A 20,738-nucleotide genomic window follows, 5' to 3' on the forward strand; every position below is an offset into this window, starting at 1 on the left:
GCCGCAGCCGCCACCGAGCACGGGCTATGAACAACTCTGCTGCTGTTTATTGCAGAAAAATGAAACTGTACAAAATGGTCGTCAGCAGCGGCGGGGCTCAATCCTCTTCTTCCTCCTCCTCCTCATCCTGGTTGATCTGGAAGTAGCGCAGCTCGTAGCTCTCCTTGCTGTTGGCCACCACGCGCAGCCAGTCCCGCAGGTTGTTCTTCTTCAGGTACTTCTTGGTCAGGTACTTGAGGTACCTGTGGGAGAGGCATGGCTGACAGCAGTGCTCCTCTGTCCCCTGCCAGACCCCCAGGTGCCATTTTGGCTAATAAACCTTGATTCCCACCTCCAGCAGGACCAACACATCCCACTGGCCACCTCCTAGCAAAGCCCCTTCCAGGAAACACCAGGAACACCCCTTCCAGGAACACTGCAACCACGGAATTGCACCACGATGCCATAACACAGGTCCTGGGAGATCATTCTTGCCCCAACAAAGCTGTGACCCCAGTGCCTTGCACCCACCCCAGAGGGAATGTCCTCTGGGATGGTGGGTACCTGCTGCTGGGATGTGCCATGCGTGGCAGCAACCTGGAGCAGCAGCGTTGGGAGAAGGGCAGGCGCTCACGGGGCAGGGCACGCCCACCACCCACACAGCTCTGCTTTTCCCAGCCAGCTCCTGAGCCACCTCTGCCGTGGCACAACCCCGGGTGCCAGTGCCAGCCCAAGGACAGGCAGCCAGGAGAGGCAGGCAGAGGGCCAGAGCACCACGGGACGAGGGGAACAATGTGCGACACCTTGGCACAACCGAGGAGGACCAAAACCCCACAAGATGAGGAGAACAACCTGAGAGACCTTGTCTACAGATACCCCTAAACTGTCCCCTCATCACTTTCTGGCTGCAGGCCCCTCACTGTCCAGCCCAGCAGCCTACCCAGCTGGAATACTGAACACATTCCTCTCTCATAGATCTGGGAAGAGCAGCCACTCAGTGAGTGCCAGGTAGCACAAATTCCAGCACAGCTCCAGCACTGGGACATCTCCTCCCTGCAGCCCCTCCTGCCACAGGCTCTCAGTGCACACTGAGCACCCCCTGTGGCTGCAATGCCCAAGGGCCCAGCAGGACTGGCCTGCCCCAGCTCACCTCTTGGAGAAGGGCACCTCTGATGTGACCGTGATCTTGCTCTTGCTCCTCTCGATGGTCACCACGCCCCCGCCCAGGTTTCCCGCTTTGCCGTTCACCTTGATCCGTTCCTGCAGGAACTGCTCCTGCAGGAGAACACAGCTGTGAGCTGGGGCCACAACTCCCAGGGCTGACACAGCCCCCAGGGCTGGCTGTGCCTGCTGCTCTGGAGCTGGGGAATGGACACCAGTGTCCTCAGGGCTGGCTGTGCCTGCTGCACTGGAGCTGGGGAATGGACACCAGTGTCCTCAGGGCTGGCTGTGCTTGCTGCACTGGAGCTGGGGCACAAACACCATTTTCCTCAGGGCTGGCTGTGCCTGCTGCTCTGGAGCTGGGGAACAGCCACCAGTGTCCCCATAGCTCCAGAGAGCTCAGGCCAGGCTAATCCACCCCATCAAAGCCACACCTGGGTGAGGTGCTCAGGCTTGGACATATCGGCCTGGCGTGGTGGGGATGTTCCTGCCCTCCAAGGGGAGGGACAGCCAGGACAGTGGGCTCAGGCTCCTCTGAGCTCCCCTCAGTCTCAGGCTCGCCAAGGCCCCTGCTGGAGTGCAGTGTGGACAGGCATAGGTTCATGACCCCAAACTGCAGCATCCCTGGCCTTGCTACATCCCTGCCATGACACAAACTTACCCAGCAGAGATACACAAGAAAACTGCCCAGGGAAGGGGACAATTCCTGTGCTTTTAACTACAAAGTGTCCCAAACGCAGCCTCATCCCCAGCCCCAGCACTCCCCGTTGCTCTGCCCATGGGATGGCCTCAAGGGAGCAGGGCAGAGCCGAGGGATGGCCGGGGATGTTCGAGGCCGGTAGGAGAGGAGCATCACCCTGGAAGGCCCCCGAGAGCAGCTGAGCCATCACGGCTCCAGGGGAGGCCCCGAACTCACAAAGTTGGCGGCGTCCATGATTCCATCCTCGACGGGGTGCGTGCAGTCCAGCGTGAACTTCAGAACCTGCTTCTTTTTCTTACCACCTTTCGCCGCTGGCTTCTTCTGCTGTAGAGGGAGAGAGAGCGACGGTGAGCGAGAGAGAAAGGGAGCGGGAGCGCCCTGAGGGACGGCGGGGAGGGGCCGGGCCGAGCCCCGGGCTGGCGGCGAGGGGAAAGGCCCAGGCCTGGACTGAGATCGGGAACAGCGCGGTGGGAACGGGGCTCGCCCGCTGCCCGCCCTCACGGTCCGGATGGACGGCGGGCGTCGCGTGGGGCCGCGGGAAGGCGCGGGCCGGGCCGGGCCGGGCCCCACGCGGAAAGCAGCGGGCGGGGGCAGGCGGCGGGGCTGGGACGGCCGGCGGGGGTGCCGGGGGCTCGGGGCGGGGCGGGGGGTGTCCCGGTGGCGGCGGGGGCGGGCTCGGGGCGGCGGGGGTCGGTGCCGGTGCCGCGCTCACTCACCGCGGGCGCCATGGCGGCTCCCGCGAGGCAGAAAGGGAGCGCGGCCCGCGCGCTTGCGCACAACCGCACTCCGGCCGTCTCAACAGAGCGCCGATAGCGTCGATCGCTTCCGGTCGCAGCCGCGCAGGGAGCCTGCGAGCGGACAGTGATGCCTGGAAGGGCGGGGAGAGCGCGGGGGCCGGGCTATGGGCGGGGCTGGGCGGGGGCGTGGCCTGTGGGGAGCGGGGGCGGAGCCTGCGGAGCGCGGGGAGCAGCACGTGCGGGGCGCGGGCACCGGAGCATCACCGGGAGCGGGGTGAGCACCGGGTACGGAGCGACCCCCGCACGCACACCAGGAGCTTCACGGTGCGACCCCCGCACGCTGCAGCTCCTCACTTCGCACAGAGTTACCCTGCGCAGTGGGAGCCTCACAGCGCATGGAGGGAGCCCGCACACCCCGGGGCTCCTCACTATGCACCGGGTGCCCCGCGCACCTCCTGCGGACTGTCAGCAGACCATGCAGGTGCCCGTGTCCCCGCAGTTAGGGTGGCCCTGCAGTGCCGTGTCCGTCCCCGCCGCAGGGCCCCGAGCAGCGCACGGAGCTATTTTTGGGCCGTGCCGAGCGGCAGTGCCAGGGGGGCCCCGCGTCACAGGCGGGCCCTGCCGCCTCGGCACCGCGCTCATTCCTGCCGGCACACGGGGAGCAGCAGCACAGCTCGGCTCGGATCCCCCGCCTCACACACAGGGAGAGGTAAAGCCTTCACCTGGCCGGGACACACCTGTGCCCAGAATGGGGATGTGGGGCACCTGGCTGCCTTCACTGCCAGGCTGGCACCCTAGGGCACACTAGGGCACACCTGGAATGGGGACACCCCATTCCAGGGAATGCTTCCTCCAGGGCACACCCTGTCCTGGAGGAACCCCCACCCCTGTCCTGGGGGATGCTCTGCTGCAGGGGATGCTCCTTTAGAGGGGACAGCCCATCCCAGGGGATGCTCCTGCTTTGGGGGACACACACCATGAGGACACTTTGCTGTGGGGACTATCCTACCCAGCACTGCAGCCCCCAGCCTGTGATACCAGGGGAAGGGGTGTGCTGTGGGCAGCCTCGTGCCACACAGCTCATAACCTAAAAATAGTCAGCAGCTCACAGGCTTTGTCCTTTGTGTGGCAGCCACAGTGCTCTCACAAACTGGTGCCACACAGGGTCTCTGGGCACAGACTTTGCTCTCAACCCCACAGATGGCAGGTGGCATTTTCTCGCCACTGGGCAGCTGCTCGGAGCTGGAGAAGGCCAACTGCCACCCGCTGGTGTGCCTGCTCTGCCACGAGCCCTACCAGCACCCCTGCCTGCTCGACTGCTACCACAACTTCTGTGCCAGCTGCCTGCGAGGCCGTGCCAGCGATGGCCGCCTGCGCTGCCCACTCTGCGGGTAAGGGACGGCCAGGATTGGGGCACAGCCCTGCTCCCTGCATCTCCAGAGCTGTCCCTATGCCTGTCCCCATGCAGGCACCCCTCGGTGGTGAGGGGAGGCACAGGGCTGCCCCCCGTGGACCGGCTGCTGCAGTTCCTGGTGGACAGCTCGGCCGACAGCGAGGAGGATGTGCAGTGTGCCAACTGCGACCGCTGCTGCACCAAGGCGGTGAGGGCAGCGGACTGGACTGGCAGGGGGGGTAGGGGACCCCTGGCAGGGCCATGCCTGCCACCAGCTGTGTCCCCTCACACAGGAGCTGGACACCATGTACTTCTGCAACACCTGTGGGCAGCCCCTCTGTGCCCCATGCCGTGAGGAGACACACCGTGCCAGGATGTTCGCCCGCCACGAGATCGTCTCCCTCTCCAAGCGCACCAAAGACATCCACAAGAAGTGCCGTGAGTGCCGTGCCAGGCTGCCCTGTGCCATGCTATGCTGCACTGAGCCATGCCAGGCAATGCCACGCTCCTGTCCCCTGCAGCACTGCACGAGGAGCCCTACATCATGTTCTCCACTGAGAAGAAGTCCATGCTCTGCATCAACTGCTTCAGGGACATGCAGGGGTGAGTATTCCCATCCCCAGGCTTGCTGCATGCCCCATCCTGTGCTTTCCCTGATGTCTGTGCCTGCAGGGAGAGCCGGGCACACTGCATCGACATCGAGACCGCGTACATGCAGGGCTGCCAGCGCCTGGACCAGGCAGTGATGGTGGGCAGGGCTGGGGGGCATGGGGGTGGCGAGGGGGTCCAGTGCTGTCCCCTGCACTGCAGCCACCCCACCACCCTGAGCAGGCTGTGAAGGAGCTGCAGACCTCCACGCGTGAGGCCATCGTCCTGCTCAAGGCCATGATCGAGGAGGTTCGGAACAGTGCCAGCGAGGAGGAGGCGGCCATCAACTCCCTCTTCAGCCGCATGCAGGTGTGAGCTGTCACCTGCACAGCGAGCCCTGTGCCTGCAGGACACAGCCAGGGCAGTGGGGAGGGACTGGGGTGGCTGCAGGACACAGCGTGGCTGTGCCATTGCAGGAGCAGCTCTCCGAGAGGAAAAAGACGCTCCTGAAAGCTGTGCAGAGGTGAGGGAACATGGGCTGAGCCCTGTCCGAGGGCTGTCCCCCTTCCCAAGGTGGTTTGGGATGCCTGGGGCTGGATGGCTCCCTCGGGTCTTGCAAAGGCTGTGCCATGCCCTGCTCTGCTGCAGCCAGCACGAGGAAAAGGAGAAGGCATTCAAGGAGCAGCTCGCCCACCTTGCCTCCCTGCTGCCCACTCTGCAGGTAGGGCCTCACAGCAGGCAGGGACATCCTGACACCAAAGCCAGGCAGTGACAGACCCTCTCCATACACACAGATCCACCTGGTGACCTGCTCAGCCTTCCTGAGCTCTGCCAACAAAGCTGAATTCCTGGACCTGGGCTATGTGAGTGTCACCAGCACTGCAGGGGTGGTCAGGGTGGCCCTGCTGAGCTCTTGGGCAAGGTGCTGAGCACCCCTCACCATTGCTGCCTTTCAGCAACTGATGGAGAGGCTGCAGAGGATTGTCAAGCTGCCTCACCGCCTGCGGCCGGCCCAGACCAGCAAGGTAGAGAGAGCCCTGCTGCAGTGCCAGTGGGCAGTGCCAGTGCCAGCCCTGCCCCAGCCCAGCTGTGCTCTCCTCTCTTCCCCCCAGATCAACAGCGAGTACCGGGCAGAGTTTGCCCGCTGCCTGGAGCCCCTCCTGATGCTCAGCCCCCGCCGCTCCGTGGTGGGCAGCGCTGGTGGCATCGGACCTGGCATCACTGGCACCAACATGTGAGGTGCTAGGATTGCACCCAAGGCACATGTGCTACTGTGTCCCCTGCCACGTGCCACACTGCGCAGTCCCCTCAGCATCTCACCATGCCAACCTTGCCCCTGCTGCTGCCCTTGAGCCTGTCACCTCAGCAGGGGTACCAGGACAGCACAGGCACAGCTGCACTGATGAACAACAGGCTTCAAGTGACACTTCTGGGAAGCGGGGTGGGTGGCAGAGGGGTGGGCAGCAGCGGGGCTGGCAGCTGGGGGCCTGGTTAAGCCTCACTCTATTCCCCAGCCCGGCCCCTGCCACGCTCCTTGGAGGGCTCTGCCCCCTCTCCATGGGTGCTCCACCTGGGCCAGCTCCTGCTCGCCCACATGCCCGTGGTGCCGCAGCCTCTTTGCCCGCCACTATTTTTATCAGAATTTCAGAGAAGTGCTCGGCCATTCTTCACCAGGGATATATTTAGGCCTGTTGATGTCACGGCAGCACCGGCCCTGCCAGACCCTCCCAGCCAGAGAGGACAAACGGGCACTGCCACCCCATGGGGACCGCTCCTCGCCCCCAGGCAGGCTTGGCACTGCAGGGTGGCTGAGCTCCTGGGGGCTGCTATCCCCAGCACGGGCAGGGGGAGCACGGCGCTGCACGGTAGGACCAATGCTGGTGGTGGTTAGCACGGGGAGATCATGGGATGGGGGGAACACAGGGGCAGCAGTGCCTGCCAGGAGATACCAGCGGTGAGAGAGCGAGCTGTATCCCACCCTTTAGAAACTGGAGGGTGCTGGGCTCAGCTCCTGGCTTCTCACTGCCACAGCTGGCTCCAAAACTACAGGAATACGGAGAGCAGCCCACAGAAATATGATTTTTGGGGCAACATAAGGTACCTCTGACTGAACCTCTGTGCTTGGGTGAGGGAAGGGACGTGTGGGACTGGTGTGTCCCACTGGAGGTAAGGGGTGGTGGGACTGAGCTGGCAGCATGGTCCCTGGCACCTCACCCCCACTGCTGTACACCTGCAGCACGTCACTGTCACCTCTCCATGCAGGCTCCCCGGTGGCCAATGCTCCAAGACCCTCATGGTGCCCAGCTGTCCCCCCAGCAGTGACAAAATGTCCACGGGCCCCATGGTGAAGAAGCCAACGATGCACCGGTACATCAGCACCAAGGTGCTGCTGGCTGAGGGGCGTGAGACCCCCTTTGCTGAGCACTGCCGCAACTACGAGAACACCTACCGGGTAGGGACATGGCTGGGAGCAGGATGGGACAGGACAGGACTGTGGGCTGGGTAGGGACACGGCTGGGAGCAGGATGGGACAGGATTGTGGGCTGGGTAGGGACATGGCTGGGAGCAGGATGGGGCAGGACAGGATTGTGGGCTGGGTAGGGACATGGCTGGGAGCAGGATAGGACACGACAGGATTGTGGGCCAGGCTGGTGCTGCTTACATGGCTGTGTCCCCTGGTTCCTTCAGATGCTGCAGACGGAGATCCAGGGCCTGAAGGACCAGGTGCAGGAGCTGCACCGTGACCTCACCAAGCACCACTCGCTCATCAAGTCGGAGATCATGAGCGAGATCCTGCAGAAGTCGCTGCAGATGGACGTGCAGATCGCAGCTCACTACTCCGCCGTGGAGATGATGCGCAGCGTCTTTGAGGAGGTACAGCTGGCACGGCCTGGCAGAGCAGGGCCCCTCTGTGCCACACCAACGCATTCTGCCCAGCTCCCTCTCTTCCCTCCAGGTTTGGGAGGAGACCTACCAGCGGGTAGCAAATGAACAGGAGATCTATGAAGGTACTGCTGACTCCACGCTCCCTCCCCGTGCCCCCTGTGCCCTCCCTGGGGGGGTGGCCGTGTCCCAGCCCACTCCTCTGCCCCCAGCCCAGCTCCATGACCTGCTGCAGCTGAGGCAGGAGAACAGCTGCCTGAGCACCATCACCAAGCAGATCGCGCCCTACGTGCGCTCCATTGCCAAAGTGAAGGAGCGCCTGGAGCCCAGGTGAGGGGTGCAGGGACATTCAGGGCCAGGGGGGACACAGCTCATGGCTCACACCCATCCTGCCACAGGCTGCAGGAGCCCCAGGAGCCCAGAGAAGAACAGACCCAGATGCTGCTCAAGATCTGTGACAACAATGAAGTGGTGCCAAGGTAGGTGACAGCAAGCACCTCCCATGCCCTATCCCAGACAGTGACCCTGTCAAGGTGTCTTCCCTTCCCCAGGGATGCCTCACCTGGCAGCAACAAGGGGGCTTCACCCAGCCCCAGGGTGAAGGACACCCCTGGAGACCCCTCCCCAACAAACAAAGACTGCTGCAGGGGCCAGCAGAAGAGTGGAGCAGAGACTGCTACTCCAAAAGAGCCAGCACCATAAGCCCAGTGCTGGGCACATGGCTGGGCTGCTGGGCACAACCACGCCCTGGTGAGTGACCAGCTTCTCTTGCCCAGTGCCACAAGCCAGGGCAGGAAACAGCCCGGGCAGCCATGTCTGCAGCACATACAAAGGCCTCAGGTGGACTTGCTTCTGAAAAACTCTCCTTGTGCTCTTCCTTGCATGTGTCAGAGTGAAATAAAAGGGTGCAGTTGTCCATGTCTGTGTGGTTCTGCAGTACTGATAAAAGGGATCTGCTGGCTCAGGGTGTCCAGCTGCTCCTAAAACCACAACACTGGCAAATTATGGGGAAAAATAACTCCTGGTGGAGGGCAGGGGTACATGGCCAGGTGATGGAGCATCCTGTGAAGTGCTGGGCAGCCACGCACCAGTGTGGGCTGGGTGCTCTAGAGGTTCCCTGCACATGTGGGAACTAAGAACTCACTAATCACTGTGGCACTGAGGGCAGGGTTTCACACTTTACTCCAGCTTTTCCCTAAAACTTCACATGCCTTCCCCACACCTGGTAAGCTGCTGTCTCCTCACAGAGCTTCTGGTCGCAGGATTTGGGAAAATAAAAGGTTAAGAGAAGCTGTTGGTCTCCAAAGCTTCAAGAGCCACTGAAAGTTTTGCTCAGGGTGGAGTTTATCCCTTTCTTTCGATGTCAACACATCCTGCTTGGACAGAGCCTGCACAGCTGGAACCAGCACTTGTGACATTAGGATCAAGCTTCATTTACTTTGAAGAACAATCTGGGAATGAGGCTTTGTTTCTGTTGTCAAACAGCACATCAAACCCAAGTGACAAACTTGTTCCAAAGTTCCTTTGATCAAGGGCACAGCAGGAACATTACTACCTATAAAAAGTTGCTTAGATTAACCTGCTCGAGGCACCACTGGCTGGAACCAGTGCTTCCCTGAGACAAGAACAGCCCAAGTGGGAGCCTCTGAGTGCCCAGCACAGATCAGCACTCTCCAACTGGTGAATTTTCACCTTTGTTCTTTTTTCCCAAGCCAAAACCCCACTCAGCAAAGGTCAAGTCAGCAGCAAGGGCATCAACAGATGCTCTGTGATCAAGCAAACCCAATGGAGGATGGACTCTGCATCAGTTCAGCAAGGAGAAACAGAGGGTCAGGGTCAGAGTTAGGGTCAGCCTCATCCCTCTGGCTGCACAGCCCCACAAACCACTGAGTCACAATCGTGCCTCAACACAGTGCTGGTGTGTTCTGAGAACCCACCAGGAATTATAAAGCATTCCAGTTTCCATGATGCCACCAGCACCTCAAAAGATCTTCAAATAACCAGACAGAAACCCACAATGTTTTCTCTTTTTCTTTTTTTTTTTTTTTTTAATATGAAAAAAGAAAACCTAAACCCAAACCCAAGCTATTCTCACCGAGTGCCCCTTCCTGAGCCGTACCGCAGCACCTTCCCCATGGAACACCACAAGCTCCAAGCATGAACTGACAAGCAACTCATTTCCATTCCAGCAAGGAAGAATAATGTAGAACTCAAGAAAACAGTGAACCTCTTTGGTATATAACAACAAAGTTATACCACACAGCTCAGTGGGAACCATTTCCAAATGGTTACTAGAAAAGAGCGTTAGCTAGCCCAACTCTTCTGGTTGGAGATTTCCTTAGAAGCATCTCCTACTTGCCCTAACATCACAGCTTTTGCCCAAAAGAGCAGGGGAGGACCTCAGGGACTACAGCCCTTAGCAAGCCTGGCAGCTGTGGCTCTTTCACAACCCAAAATCCTGGGATCTCTGCAAGACAGAGGCAGCCTGGCAGGATAGGAAGCAGCGTGATTTGGAAGCAGGAAGAAGGAACAGAGGTGGCAGCAGGAGGCAGCGGCTGGAGCAGTGACACTGCACCCACAGCAGCATCCAAGGGACGAGGAGAGGGCCCAGAGGTGCTCAGATCCAGTGGCACGAGGGGAGCAGCAGAACCCTCCCTGCAGACCCCAAGGCCTAGAGAAGTGAGTGGTGCCATGCTGCACTCTGGCACTTTGAGGGCAGAGCTGGAGGCTGCTCCCTCGGCCGCCCCAGTGCCAGCTCAGGGAATTTGCCCTGAGGAGATTAAAGTCGTGTCACCAGGCTCACGAGGTCAGAAAGCTTTAAAATCGAATTATGCAACAGGAACAATCTGCTGCCTAGCACCTTCCCCGCCCAGGGCCAGGAGGGCAGTGCTGTTTCCAGGTAGAATCAGTTCCAGAGGCGTTCCAAGACAATTCAGCTGCTGCAGGCAGGATTCATTCTCTTTAGGGTCGCTACAGGCTACGTTTTCTGGAAGATCCCTGAATGTGCAACGAAGGACTGATCTCAAGGAGCAGGAACGAGCTTCTGATCTCTGAGTGACCCAGCAGGCTGCCCAAAGCTGCAGCCCTCCACCAGCTCCTCCTGAGTGGCCAGGAAATACCAACAGGCACCTCCCGATGCCGGTGCCACACGGGCACTGGGCGCAGCAGGAGCCGGGCATCTGCTCAGCCAGCCTGGTTTGTGCCCATGTTACAGTTCCAATTTGACTCCTTTAATGAAAGGGAGACCCGATGGCACCTTCCTTTTGTACTCCAGGTACTCTTCTCCAAAGAAGTGGATGAGTGTGATCTCCTCCTCCTCGATCCGCTCCCTGAAGAAGCGCCAGGACGCCAGCGCGTAGCCCACCACGCAGATGGGATTGCAGAGCAACACCTGGAACAGAGCCTGCTGGTGAGCACCCCCTCGAGAACACAGCTCATCCCCCTCCAGCAACACTGACACAGAAAAAGAAAACACCACAAAACTCATTGTGAAACTTCACAAGCACTAGTTTCTCCCCAGAATGACAAAGGCAGTGCTGGCCTCACTGCCCCAGCTCTTCAAAGCTCCATGTGCCACACTAATGGACTCTCTCCAGAGAAACACAAGCCAATACCAGCACCCAGCCAGCCACAAGAGCACACAGCTACAGCAGCACTGAGCTTGGCCACAGCCTGAGCTGACCCTCTAGCCCTCAAGCACAGGACTGGTGTTTGGCAGGAGCCAGGCTGAGTCTGACCACTCACAGAAGGCATTTTGACCACAGTGATACAGAAAACTCTGCATACCAGCTTTAAACCAGCAGCAAATCACACCTCAAGCTTCCAAGGGGGTTGTGAGTCAAAACCTCAGCTCCCCCACCTCTCCTTACTGCACAGAGAAAATTAAGGGAACAAGATCTTCCCAAAGATGCCATGGGGCAGAGAGTACAGGGATTCCAGATTTCCTGTGTGCCAGTGGGAGGCAGCAGAATCCAGGTCCAGTCTGCACCTCACCACAGCATGGGCAGCACTTAGAGCAAAGACTGGGGGTGTGACAGGAAAGGATCTGAGCACTCTGGATACAGTACCTGTGTTCCAATACTCCAGTAAAACCATCCCACGTAGGAGGGGTGCCGGAACCACCCGTACACCCCGCTTGTCACCAAAGTGTGGGTGTCAGATTTCTCGTTCTGAACGATGTGGTTGAAGTTGGAGCCTGCTGTGAGCATGGCTGCCTTCCTCAAGCAGTCCCCGAAGATCACCATCAGCAGCCCCACGGTGCTCAGCCAGGTGATCTGCTTCAGCTCTGCGTGGACAGGGAGGGGCACAACAGGTTTGCACAGGTCTCCAGGGGGCTGCTCAGTGAGTGGGCTTTGCCCCCATCTCAAAGCAAAATGTGTGACAGCAACAGCCTTGCACTGCCATCCTGCACCAAACAGATAAAACCAGCAACGCCTGCTTGGTGTTAGCATGGATTAGTCCATGAGGGCCAGCTGGAGAGATTGAGCAAAACCAACACAAAGCACAGCCAAGGACATGCTCAGGCTGCTACAAAACAAAGGGGAGCAGTTTCCCTCTCCCAAGGATGAACAGATGAGCACAGCCAATTTGTCCCAGACTGGGGCAACCAGCAACACATTTGATGACTTGATTTTATTCCTGTCAAAAGACAACACCCAGGTGTACCTGACACATAATTCTCATACCACCAAGGCAGGAAAGGGCTGAAGATCCCCTGGCCTGGCATATCAGAGCAAGCGAGGGCTCCCCCCTGCCCTCCCAAGATCCAGCCCAAGAGGCTTTGAGCACTGAGGGATTATGACTCTGGCAAAGCTGCTGCAGGGCAGTCACAGGGCAGCAAGCTGAGGGTCACCTGCACTTTGCTACCAGGCAGATGGACCCCAGGCAAGCCACGTGCAGCTAGGCAGAGACAGGCAGGGACAGGGTGGCCGACCTGGGAAGAAGAGCTTCTCCAGCGTGAACTCCACCCAGGAGGACAGGGCAGCCAGGTTGTACTCGAAACTGTGGTTGAGTAGGAAGGAGTCCAGCGAGAGGCTGCGCGGGTTGTTGATGGCTGTCACCAGATACTCCGAGTAGTGAAAGAGGGACAGGGAGCACATATACCTGCGGCGGGAGGGAGGGCAGGTTCAGCAGGGCCGGGGGCACCGTGCCCGCCCGGCCCGGCCCGGCCCGGCCCTTACCATCCGAAGTGGCGCCAGGCGGAGCGGCCGGCGCTCAGCAGCAGCCCGCAGCCGAAGGCGAAGCCCAAGAAACAGGCCCGGACGGCGATCTGCAAGCACAGGGAGGGGAGAACGCGCTGCCGCCGCCGCTCCCCGGGCCCGGGGTATCCCTACCGGCGCACCCCGGCACCGGGACCCTCCACAGCCGCCGCCCGCCGGGGCCACCCCCGTACCTTGTAGAGCGGCCGCGGGTAGATGAGCAGCAGCGCCGCGTTCACGCCCGCCACGTGCAGGGCGAGAGCCAGGCGGCCGCGCAGGCCGGGAGCGGCCAGCAGGGAGGGGGACGAGCCGAGCAGCAGCGGCAGCGCCGCCACCGAGGCGCCGAGCAGGAAGGAGCAGAGGCTGGCGCGGCCCTCCCGGCCCAGCCGCCCCCTCCGCGCCACCGCCGCCGCCATCATGGCGGCCCCGCCCCGCCCGCGTCGCCCGGGAAACGGCCCCGCCGCTCTCGCGAGAGCCCCGCCCCGCGCAGCCGCGGCAGCTGCGAAGAGGAGCCGCTCTCGCGAGAGTTGGTCCCCGTGCTGTAGGACGGGCTGTGCCCGCGGCTGCCGGGGCTGGTTCGGGTTCGCTCCCGGAGCTGGTTTGGGTTCGGTCGGGGTTGGAGACCTTTTCCATCATCCTGTCCCACCGCCCGCCCGGCACTGCCACTGTAATCCCCAAGCCCATCACCCAGCGGCAGGTGCAGATGCCCCTGAACACCTCCAGGCACGGTGACTCCATCCCTTCCTGCTGCCTGAGCACCCGAACAGGGACAACATTTGCTGATCCCTGTTCTGAATTTCCACTCTGTCAGCCTAAAGCCGTTACCCCCTGTCCTGACACTGCAGAAAAGACCAGACCCCACCTCACTAGAACCTCCTGTCAGGTAGTTTATTGTTTAACATCCCAAACCGGGAACCCATTCCAGCAGGAATTCATCTGAGAGTCCCATTAAAACAACCAGACTTCCTCAAAAACAACGCCGGGAGCGCCTGGCGCCACTTGGGGAGCGCGGGCGGATCTGGGGGAGGGAGGAAAAGCACAATTGTTTTGAAATAAAAGTATCAGCCTTTCATTCCAGTCAATGAAACAGATTTTATTTATGCCACAGGATTCCTTAAATAACTTAGATGTGCACAGAGAACTACCTAGAGATGTCAGACATTCAGTGCGGCCCCAGCGCGGCGCAGCACGTACGAAAGCTTTGGTGTGCATGGTAGGACAAACCAGCGAGTCGAACACAGCAGCACAAAGACTCACGGCCTCACGCGCCCCTCGAGCCACCACACGCCCCCAGCCTGGCTCTGACACAGGCAGGAACGTCACCAACAGGATCAAACAGCAACAACGGCTCTGGAGGCAGATGGTGAGTGCCTGGGAAGACTCCTGGGGGCTTTCAGAGCCACCTGAAGCACGAGGTGTGCAGTGCTGAGCCCGGCAGCAGCAGCGAAGCGGTGGAGCCGGCAGCAGGCTGGGGCGGGCGGAGGCGCGGGGCTGGCACGGGCCGGACACAAAAAACGAACGGGAACAACCTGTATGCTTGGCGGGCACTGGTGCCACACAGGTCACTGCTGGGCAGCCTGCTGCTGCATCTGCGCCTGCCTCTTGGCTTTGGTCTGCAGGTACCTGCCCTTCCCTTCCTCAAAGCGACGCTTCTCGTCCTCTGTCTCGGTCTAAAGTCACAGAAAGAGTGCAAAGCTGTGGTGTCAGTGTGATGCAAGTGTGTGTGGGAGGGAAACACGCCTCCCCTCACACTTCTAGAGGTGCTGCTCTCTGTCAAACATGCAGCATGACAGCCAGCGTGGCCTGCATTAAGAAGGAGACCTGTGCCACATCAAATATTAAGCAACACCCCCAGTCGGGAGCACCGTGTCAGCAAAGCCCTGCCAGGATTAGGGGAGATGATACAGGCAGGACGCTGGAATGGGGACACCATGGGGAGCAGCTATTAGGGATGGGGGGGCCTCCGTTGCCACTCAGGGCCCCCCCTGCATGCAGCCTGTTCTCAACAATGAGAAAGGAGGAAATCCCCAACCTCCACACTGGCACTTTTCAAAAGAAATAAAAAACAAAAACAAAACAAAACAAAATCAAAATCCCAAAACAAAAACAAACAAAACAAACCCAAAACAAAAACAAAAATGAAACAATAAAACAAAACAAAAAATAAAACCCCCTGAAGCCTGTCCTGGGATGTCTCGTTCGTGCTCATATTTTTCTGCTGAGTAACTCAAGGGAAGAGGATTTCTTGGGCTGGGCTCTGCCCCAGGAGGAGCAGGAGAGGTGATGGCCCTGCTGGGCCCAATCCAAAGACAAAAGCTCTTACCAGCAGCTGCGGGACGGGCAGGGGCTTCCCCTCCTTGCTCAGGGACACGTAGGTGAAGAAGGCGCTGACGGCCCGGTACCGCTCCCGGGGCTCGTCCACAAACGGGTCAGCATCCACAAAAACCTCTATTTCCATGGACTTATTGCTTGTGAATGTCATACGTCCTGAGACAGTGATGACACAGCCTGTGAAACAGAAAGGAGCTCATCAAGGGAGCACGGGGTAAAGCGTGTTTTATGCTTAAGCTATGTCTTAAGCAGAGCACGGGATTAATCAAACAGGGTCTAATTTTCTCTGCCAGCATGTCCTGAAAGCACATCCAAGGGAGCCACGGTGTGGCAACAGCACATCACAGTGCCTGCCACCACCCTTGGTACCTTTTTTGATCTTCTCATGGAAGTTGATGGCATCCACCGAGGCAGTGACAATGTTGGTCTTGCAGTGGCGGGCAGCCACAATCCCAGCAACCTCATCCATGAGCTTCATGGTGACACCTGTGAGGGCAGGCAGAGGGTCCTGTCTCAGGGAGGTCAGTGGGATTTCAGGGAAACCACACAAAGGTCAGTAAGGCCTTAGCATGGCCAAACCTATGCTGGGGAGTTGGACTGGAGACTAAGTCCCAATTTCAGGAAAATCCAGTACAAGGGCTCCTCTCAATACCAGGGCAATATTCTCACAGACCTGCGATTAAGGTCAGCTCTGTCTCTCCCAAATTTCTCTGAGCAAACTTCACCCTTACAAGGTGAGATCAGCCCCACAAACAGGAAACAGCTCTGACCATGTTTGTTTTGTTTGCTTAAGGATTAGTATGTGTTGTCCCAGCTCTCAGCAAACACACCTCTCCCAGGGCTTGCACCACACATGCCAGCCCTGCAGGTGATGGGTGCTGCCAGCCAAGAGGAAATTACTTCAGATAACAGCAGTCACACGCTGCATGCTTGTACTCCAAGATTTGCAATCTCACAGGCGATGACAAAACTAGGATTTACAGTTCAAGTACATGAGCTTTTGGGGCACAGAAAAAGATGAAGCTTTTGTCTCAGCTAAAGCAACTCTGACCTTGACAGTCAATATGCCTCCAGAGGCAGAGCCCACCAAAAACAGTCATTCTCCAACCACACTTTGCTCCAGGGAAAAGGCACCTGGAGCTGAAGCCCAGGTGCTGTACAGGCAGTGCTCACTCACCTCCATGCACAAAGCCCAGCAGTGTGCAGTCTGACGGGCCCACCAGGTGGATCAGGCTGGACTGGCTGTAGCCAACGGTGTGTGGCTCTGGTTAGAGAGCAAAGCAAGGTGAGAGCTACTCAGCTGGCACCCATACACCCCTGTCTTAAGTTGTCCAAAGGAAGAAAACATGGGGCTGGCTCGTGCAAAGCTGAACTATGTTGAAATCAATGGTTAAATCAGGCTGGAGAAGTTCCAAGAGCATAAACTGTTCATCACCTGACGGGCTGCTGCCTCCCTCTAATCTCCACCCATCCACTTTATTCCAGCTCAGCTCATTTCTTTCTTTTCAAGCTTTCAAAGAGCATGAAAGCAAACAGGAGTGAACTGGGTCACACTGCCGTCTGCTTTCCCTCCCAGACCCTGCTGCATAGAGCCCCTGTTTTCTCCTTGGTGGGAAGACTTTCACATCCATGCCCCCAGCCCTGGCACATCCTGGTGACCTCTGTCCCACCACACCCTCCAGGTGACAGAAGTCACACCCTCAAACTCCCAGCAGAGGAAATCCTCTCTCAGAAGGATTGATGAGAGATGTTAAAGAAGCTCAAAGAAAGGAAAAGCAGCCCAGTCCCACTCAGGGTGACCACCCATGGAGCAGTGCCCGCTGAACCTTACCTTTTGTCTGCCTGTCTGTGAGCAGGGAGGACAGAGGAGAAAAAAGCATTTGAGCAACTTTCATCCCCCATCACCTTCCCCAACATTCCTCATGTGCCACCTCTCCTCCACCTCTGCATGAATGAAGACCACAGCCAGGCCTAGAGGTCACCCGTGCCCAGCACTTGCATTTACCCCTTGCTGAGCAAAACCAGCTCTAGCTGCACACAAGCACACAAGGATACAGGAACGGGGTTTTGGAGAGGGGATGTCATGCACCAGCCCCTTCAAGGTACCATGGGTATCCACTCAGCTCCCCCTCCACTCACACACTGCTGCTCCAAAATCCCATCCCCATCCCTGGTGTGGTGTTTCAGAATGCACACTTGCACCTACAGGGCCCAGGGGATGCCCAGGGGACCACTTTGGTCTCCAAGTACTGCTGGGCAATCTGCACTGGGTATACACTGCCCGTGTTACCTGGGTTGATGACAGGTAAGATCACGTCACCATTTCTTTGCTTCGTTTCCAGCCGATCCAGCTTTTGCTCCTCATAACGCTTCTTCCCCTCATCCTCCTGCTCCTTTCTCGCATACTGGAATAGAAGGCTGGTAAGAAGGGGATTGGCAAAGCCACTGGCACAGCTGGGAGCGCCAACAGGGCCAGGTTAGTGCCATTCCATGGGGAGGACAAATTCCAGTTAGGGGGACCCAAGTGAGCTGTCCTACCTGGATGGGGGGAACCTCAACGACCTTATTGACGTTCTTCAGGGACAGTGGCACATACCACAGCGTCGCCTTGTTCGTCACCTTCTTTGCCCCTGGAGGAGAAGGGGGTAGCAGGTGATGGTGCCAAGGCCAGCAGTGCTGTACCTGCCACCAGTCTGGGGTTGGGCACACACTGGCAATGCCACTGGCATTGGTGGCCCCTTGCCCTGCTGGCTCCTACCAGGCTTTAGCTCTTAGCAGATGTGACAATGTGCTTTTGGGAAGATGTCCCAGCAAGCGGAACTGGTTGTCACAGCAACAGCAGGAAAAGGGACTTTTCAGGCCAAAGGCAGCCACAGGCAGCAAATCAGGCAGGAAGAGCTACAAACAGATTTTGCTGTTTTTCACTACAATGGAGCCATAAATCCCAGGGAGCCTGCTTGGCCTCCCTCCCCAGCACCAGCCCTCCCTCCACTCCCAGCTCTGTCAATAAACACACTAGATTTCCTCTCTGCCGAACGTGCTGGAGCAGAGGATGGGGTCACCTCTGCAAGCTCACTGTTATTCCTGGTGTTCTGGAATACAGCCACCAGCAGCCACCCACCTGTTAAAATGTTTTCAGACATGACGTTGACCTGAACCTCCACAGAGTGCCGGGAGGTGTAGGTGATCTCGGCACTGACGTTGGCCACCTCGCCGATGCACACTGGTGACAGGAAGTCAGTCCGCTCCACCCGTGCTAGTGCAGCCACACAGGGCTCCTGGGGATGGTGAGACAGCCAAGAGAGTGATCACAGCCACGCCACGGGACCACAGCTGGCAGCTCCCTGACACCAGCCAAACCTGCCATGCCATGTGCAGCTCGGATACTGCAACCGCCACCTTTATCAGCCACTGGCCGTGCTTCCTTCCCCATCTGTAAGCACCACTAGAGTTGCCCCAACTTGCCTTTCTCAGGAGTTAAAACATTAACAGCAATAATGAGTAATAATGTTTCTCATGGTAAACCACAATTTCAGCAGAATGCTTCCAGCTACTGGGACCTGGCTGCAGCCAGATTTGCATGCAGGAGGAAACACTCCCAGTGAGACACGGCAGGGAGTGGAAGGTCACCGTGCCAGAGGCTGGCAGACACACCGGCACCTACTCACCCCGGCCTGGGAATTGCAGTGGCGGGTGCTGATGATGGCTCCTGCCTCCTCGATCATCTTCAGGATGGTTCCCCCGTGGACATTCCCCGCGATGTTGGCATCGTCTGGGCGCATAATCCTGCCGAAGGAGGCACATGAGAGCTCACAACACCTGCCGCGCCCCCAGCCCAGCCCCGGTGCGGCTGCTCGGAGGCAGCATATCGCCCACCGGCTGAGCTGCCGGGACATCGCTGCTCGCACGCGGCTTCCTGTGAGCGGCGGTGGAAACCGCTGTGAGCGGAAGGAAGCAGGGCGCCTCTGCCGGGGCACCCCGCGTCTCACCAGGGCCCCACCCCGCCGGCCCCGGTGCGGCGCACACCGAGCCGGGCCCGTGCCGCTGCTCCACGCGGCTTCCCGGCAGCAGCCGCGCTTCCTGCCAACGGCGAATAACGACCCGGGGGGCACCGGGGCAGCGGCTGCGCGCTGGCAAGGACAGGAGCGGCTGCTTCACCGCGACCGCGCCCGAGAGCCGCGGGGACACTGGCGGGAGAAGCGCGCCCGGGAGAGCCGCGGCAGCGCTGCCCGCTGCCAGCCCCCGCAGCACGGAGCACGGGCGCGGCGCTGCTGCGCTCTGCCCGCGGTCAGTGTCACTGACAGCATGACTAAAGCGGGCGGCGCCGCCGCTGCCGGCAGCAGGGCGGGCGGGCAGCATCTCCATCGCAGACCGGCACCCGCCCGCGGCCCCCAGCACGCCCGCCTCCCTGCCCAGCCCTGTCCGGGTCCCCGACCGCGGCGGGGCCGTACCTGGACACCTGGATGGCGGCCGGGCTAGGGCCCGCGGCCCCCGGCTCCGACATGGCGGCACCGGCGCCCCGCCCGCAGCGGCGCTGCGGCACCGCCGCGCTTGGCCCCGCCCCGCCGCGCCCGGACACGCCCCCGCCGCGCCCGGACACGCCCCCGCCGCGCCCCGCCATTGGCGGACAGCTCGCGGGGCGGAGTGCGGAACCGGGCGGCTCCGGGACTGCCCGCGGACTCGTATGAGCCCACCGGGACTGGGGTCCGGGGCTGCCCGCGGACTCGTGTGAGCCCACCGGGACTGGGGCCCGGGGCTGCCCGAGCGGCTTAGGGTCGGCACGGGCAGCACCGTTCCTGGTGCGTTCCCGGCGCCGTCGGCTCTCTCCGGTTGTAACACAGTTCCCGGTAGCGCACCGGGGTTTTGGGTCGGGTGCTGGCGAGTCCCGAGCAGACAGTGACAGCTCGCAGGGTCCGCAGGGGGTTCAGTATCGCGCCCGGGAGCCACGGCACTCAGGGCTTCACCTGAGCTCTCGGCTCCCGTCGGTGCGAGTGCAGCGGCGAGTCTCCGTGAGGGACCGGAGGGTCTGCAGGAAGACGGGGCCGCCCGCGGGCGCAGCGGGCTGGAAATGCCGGAGCTGTCACTTTGCACAGCTCGGCGGAGACAGGACGGGGCCGGAGCCGGGTGTCTGCCGCCCAACGCCCGGTGGGGACATGGCGCTCCCGCTCTCCATGCCGCTACCGGCTTTATAAACCGCGGCGGGGCAGGGCCGGAGGGCCGGGCAGGGAGGGCGGGGGACAGGCAGGGAAGGAGGCGGGCAGGGCGGCCTTGCCTTGTCCTCGGTGCTGATCGAGAAGCGCCTCCGCTGTCCGCGGTGCTGACGGAGGGTCTCTCGCCCGTCCTCCCGCGCCGCCCGCCGCCCCGCCAGCGATTCGTAAAAAAACTTTTCAGCGGCGGCCGAGACCGGACCGCTGCAGGGCTGGGTGGATACCAAAGCGGACCGTGCCTGGCTGCCGGCACCCCGCGGCCGGCTGAGGCGGGACAGCCTCCGGCCCAGCGCCCCCCGTTCTGCCTGAACAGCCAGGACCTGCAGCGCACGTCGAGGGTTCCGCGCCTCTTGCCTGGGCGGGTGGCGGAAGGGGACACCCGTGGGGCCGCTACACCGGGCCGCGGACAGGCAGCCGCGAACGGTCCGCTTTGGGGTCCACCCGGACTTGAACCGGTGCCGGTTCTGGTCCCGTCCGCCACTCGGCAAAGCGCGGCTGCCCCAGCAGGGCCCGGGGGAAGCGGGCGGGGGTCCCGAGCAGCGGGCAATCGCCGCGCCGTCG

General features: G+C 60.3%; 4 protein-coding genes across 8 annotated transcripts; 1 reads left to right on the forward strand and 3 right to left on the reverse strand.

Moving 5' to 3' along the window:
• Window positions 1–25: 25 nt before the first annotated feature.
• RPL22 (ribosomal protein L22) lies at window positions 26–2,692 on the reverse strand. Its single transcript, XM_064730459.1, has 4 exons — window positions 2,557–2,692; window positions 2,057–2,164; window positions 1,130–1,254; window positions 26–242 (listed from the first exon to the last, which is right to left on the reverse strand). Exons 1-4 carry the CDS (start codon window positions 2,566–2,568, stop codon window positions 98–100), a joined length of 390 nt encoding a protein of 129 aa, XP_064586529.1. The 5' UTR covers window positions 2,569–2,692; the 3' UTR covers window positions 26–97.
• A 91-nt stretch (window positions 2,693–2,783) lies between these two features.
• On the forward strand, window positions 2,784–8,338 carry RNF207 (ring finger protein 207). Of its 2 annotated transcripts, XM_064730847.1 has the most exons (18): window positions 2,784–3,286; window positions 3,778–3,968; window positions 4,046–4,178; window positions 4,264–4,408; window positions 4,492–4,573; window positions 4,643–4,718; window positions 4,802–4,927; window positions 5,035–5,081; window positions 5,207–5,279; window positions 5,353–5,421; window positions 5,515–5,583; window positions 5,671–5,792; window positions 6,821–7,010; window positions 7,247–7,432; window positions 7,515–7,566; window positions 7,654–7,771; window positions 7,840–7,920; window positions 7,993–8,338. In XM_064730847.1, exons 1-18 carry the CDS (start codon window positions 3,008–3,010, stop codon window positions 8,141–8,143), a joined length of 2,190 nt encoding a protein of 729 aa, XP_064586917.1. In that variant the 5' UTR covers window positions 2,784–3,007; the 3' UTR covers window positions 8,144–8,338. The 2 variants fall into 2 exon arrangements, with proteins under 2 accessions (XP_064586917.1, XP_064586916.1); XM_064730846.1 differs by having other exon boundaries at window positions 5,515–5,792.
• A 1,131-nt stretch (window positions 8,339–9,469) lies between these two features.
• ICMT (isoprenylcysteine carboxyl methyltransferase) lies at window positions 9,470–13,063 on the reverse strand. Its single transcript, XM_064730854.1, has 5 exons — window positions 12,834–13,063; window positions 12,622–12,710; window positions 12,375–12,544; window positions 11,509–11,726; window positions 9,470–10,832 (listed from the first exon to the last, which is right to left on the reverse strand). The coding sequence occupies exons 1-5, from the start codon at window positions 13,056–13,058 to the stop codon at window positions 10,650–10,652; spliced, it is 885 nt and encodes a 294-aa protein (XP_064586924.1). The 5' UTR covers window positions 13,059–13,063; the 3' UTR covers window positions 9,470–10,649.
• Window positions 13,064–13,706: 643 nt separating this feature from the next.
• ACOT7 (acyl-CoA thioesterase 7) lies at window positions 13,707–19,531 on the reverse strand. Of its 4 annotated transcripts, none has more exons than XM_064730654.1 (10): window positions 19,422–19,531; window positions 18,639–18,756; window positions 18,092–18,248; window positions 17,509–17,600; window positions 17,261–17,375; window positions 16,802–16,816; window positions 16,148–16,234; window positions 15,340–15,456; window positions 14,963–15,147; window positions 13,707–14,309 (listed from the first exon to the last, which is right to left on the reverse strand). In XM_064730654.1, the coding sequence occupies exons 1-10, from the start codon at window positions 19,472–19,474 to the stop codon at window positions 14,202–14,204; spliced, it is 1,047 nt and encodes a 348-aa protein (XP_064586724.1). In that variant the 5' UTR covers window positions 19,475–19,531; the 3' UTR covers window positions 13,707–14,201. The 4 variants fall into 4 exon arrangements, with proteins under 4 accessions (XP_064586724.1, XP_064586726.1, XP_064586725.1 ...); XM_064730656.1 differs by lacking the exon at window positions 19,422–19,531 and adding an exon at window positions 18,847–18,881; XM_064730655.1 differs by lacking the exon at window positions 16,802–16,816.
• Between the last annotated feature and the right edge of the window lie 1,207 nt (window positions 19,532–20,738).

Source organism: Zonotrichia leucophrys, chromosome 21 (genome assembly GCF_028769735.1).
Source record: "Zonotrichia leucophrys gambelii isolate GWCS_2022_RI chromosome 21, RI_Zleu_2.0, whole genome shotgun sequence".
Taxonomy (NCBI): domain Eukaryota; kingdom Metazoa; phylum Chordata; class Aves; order Passeriformes; family Passerellidae; genus Zonotrichia; species Zonotrichia leucophrys.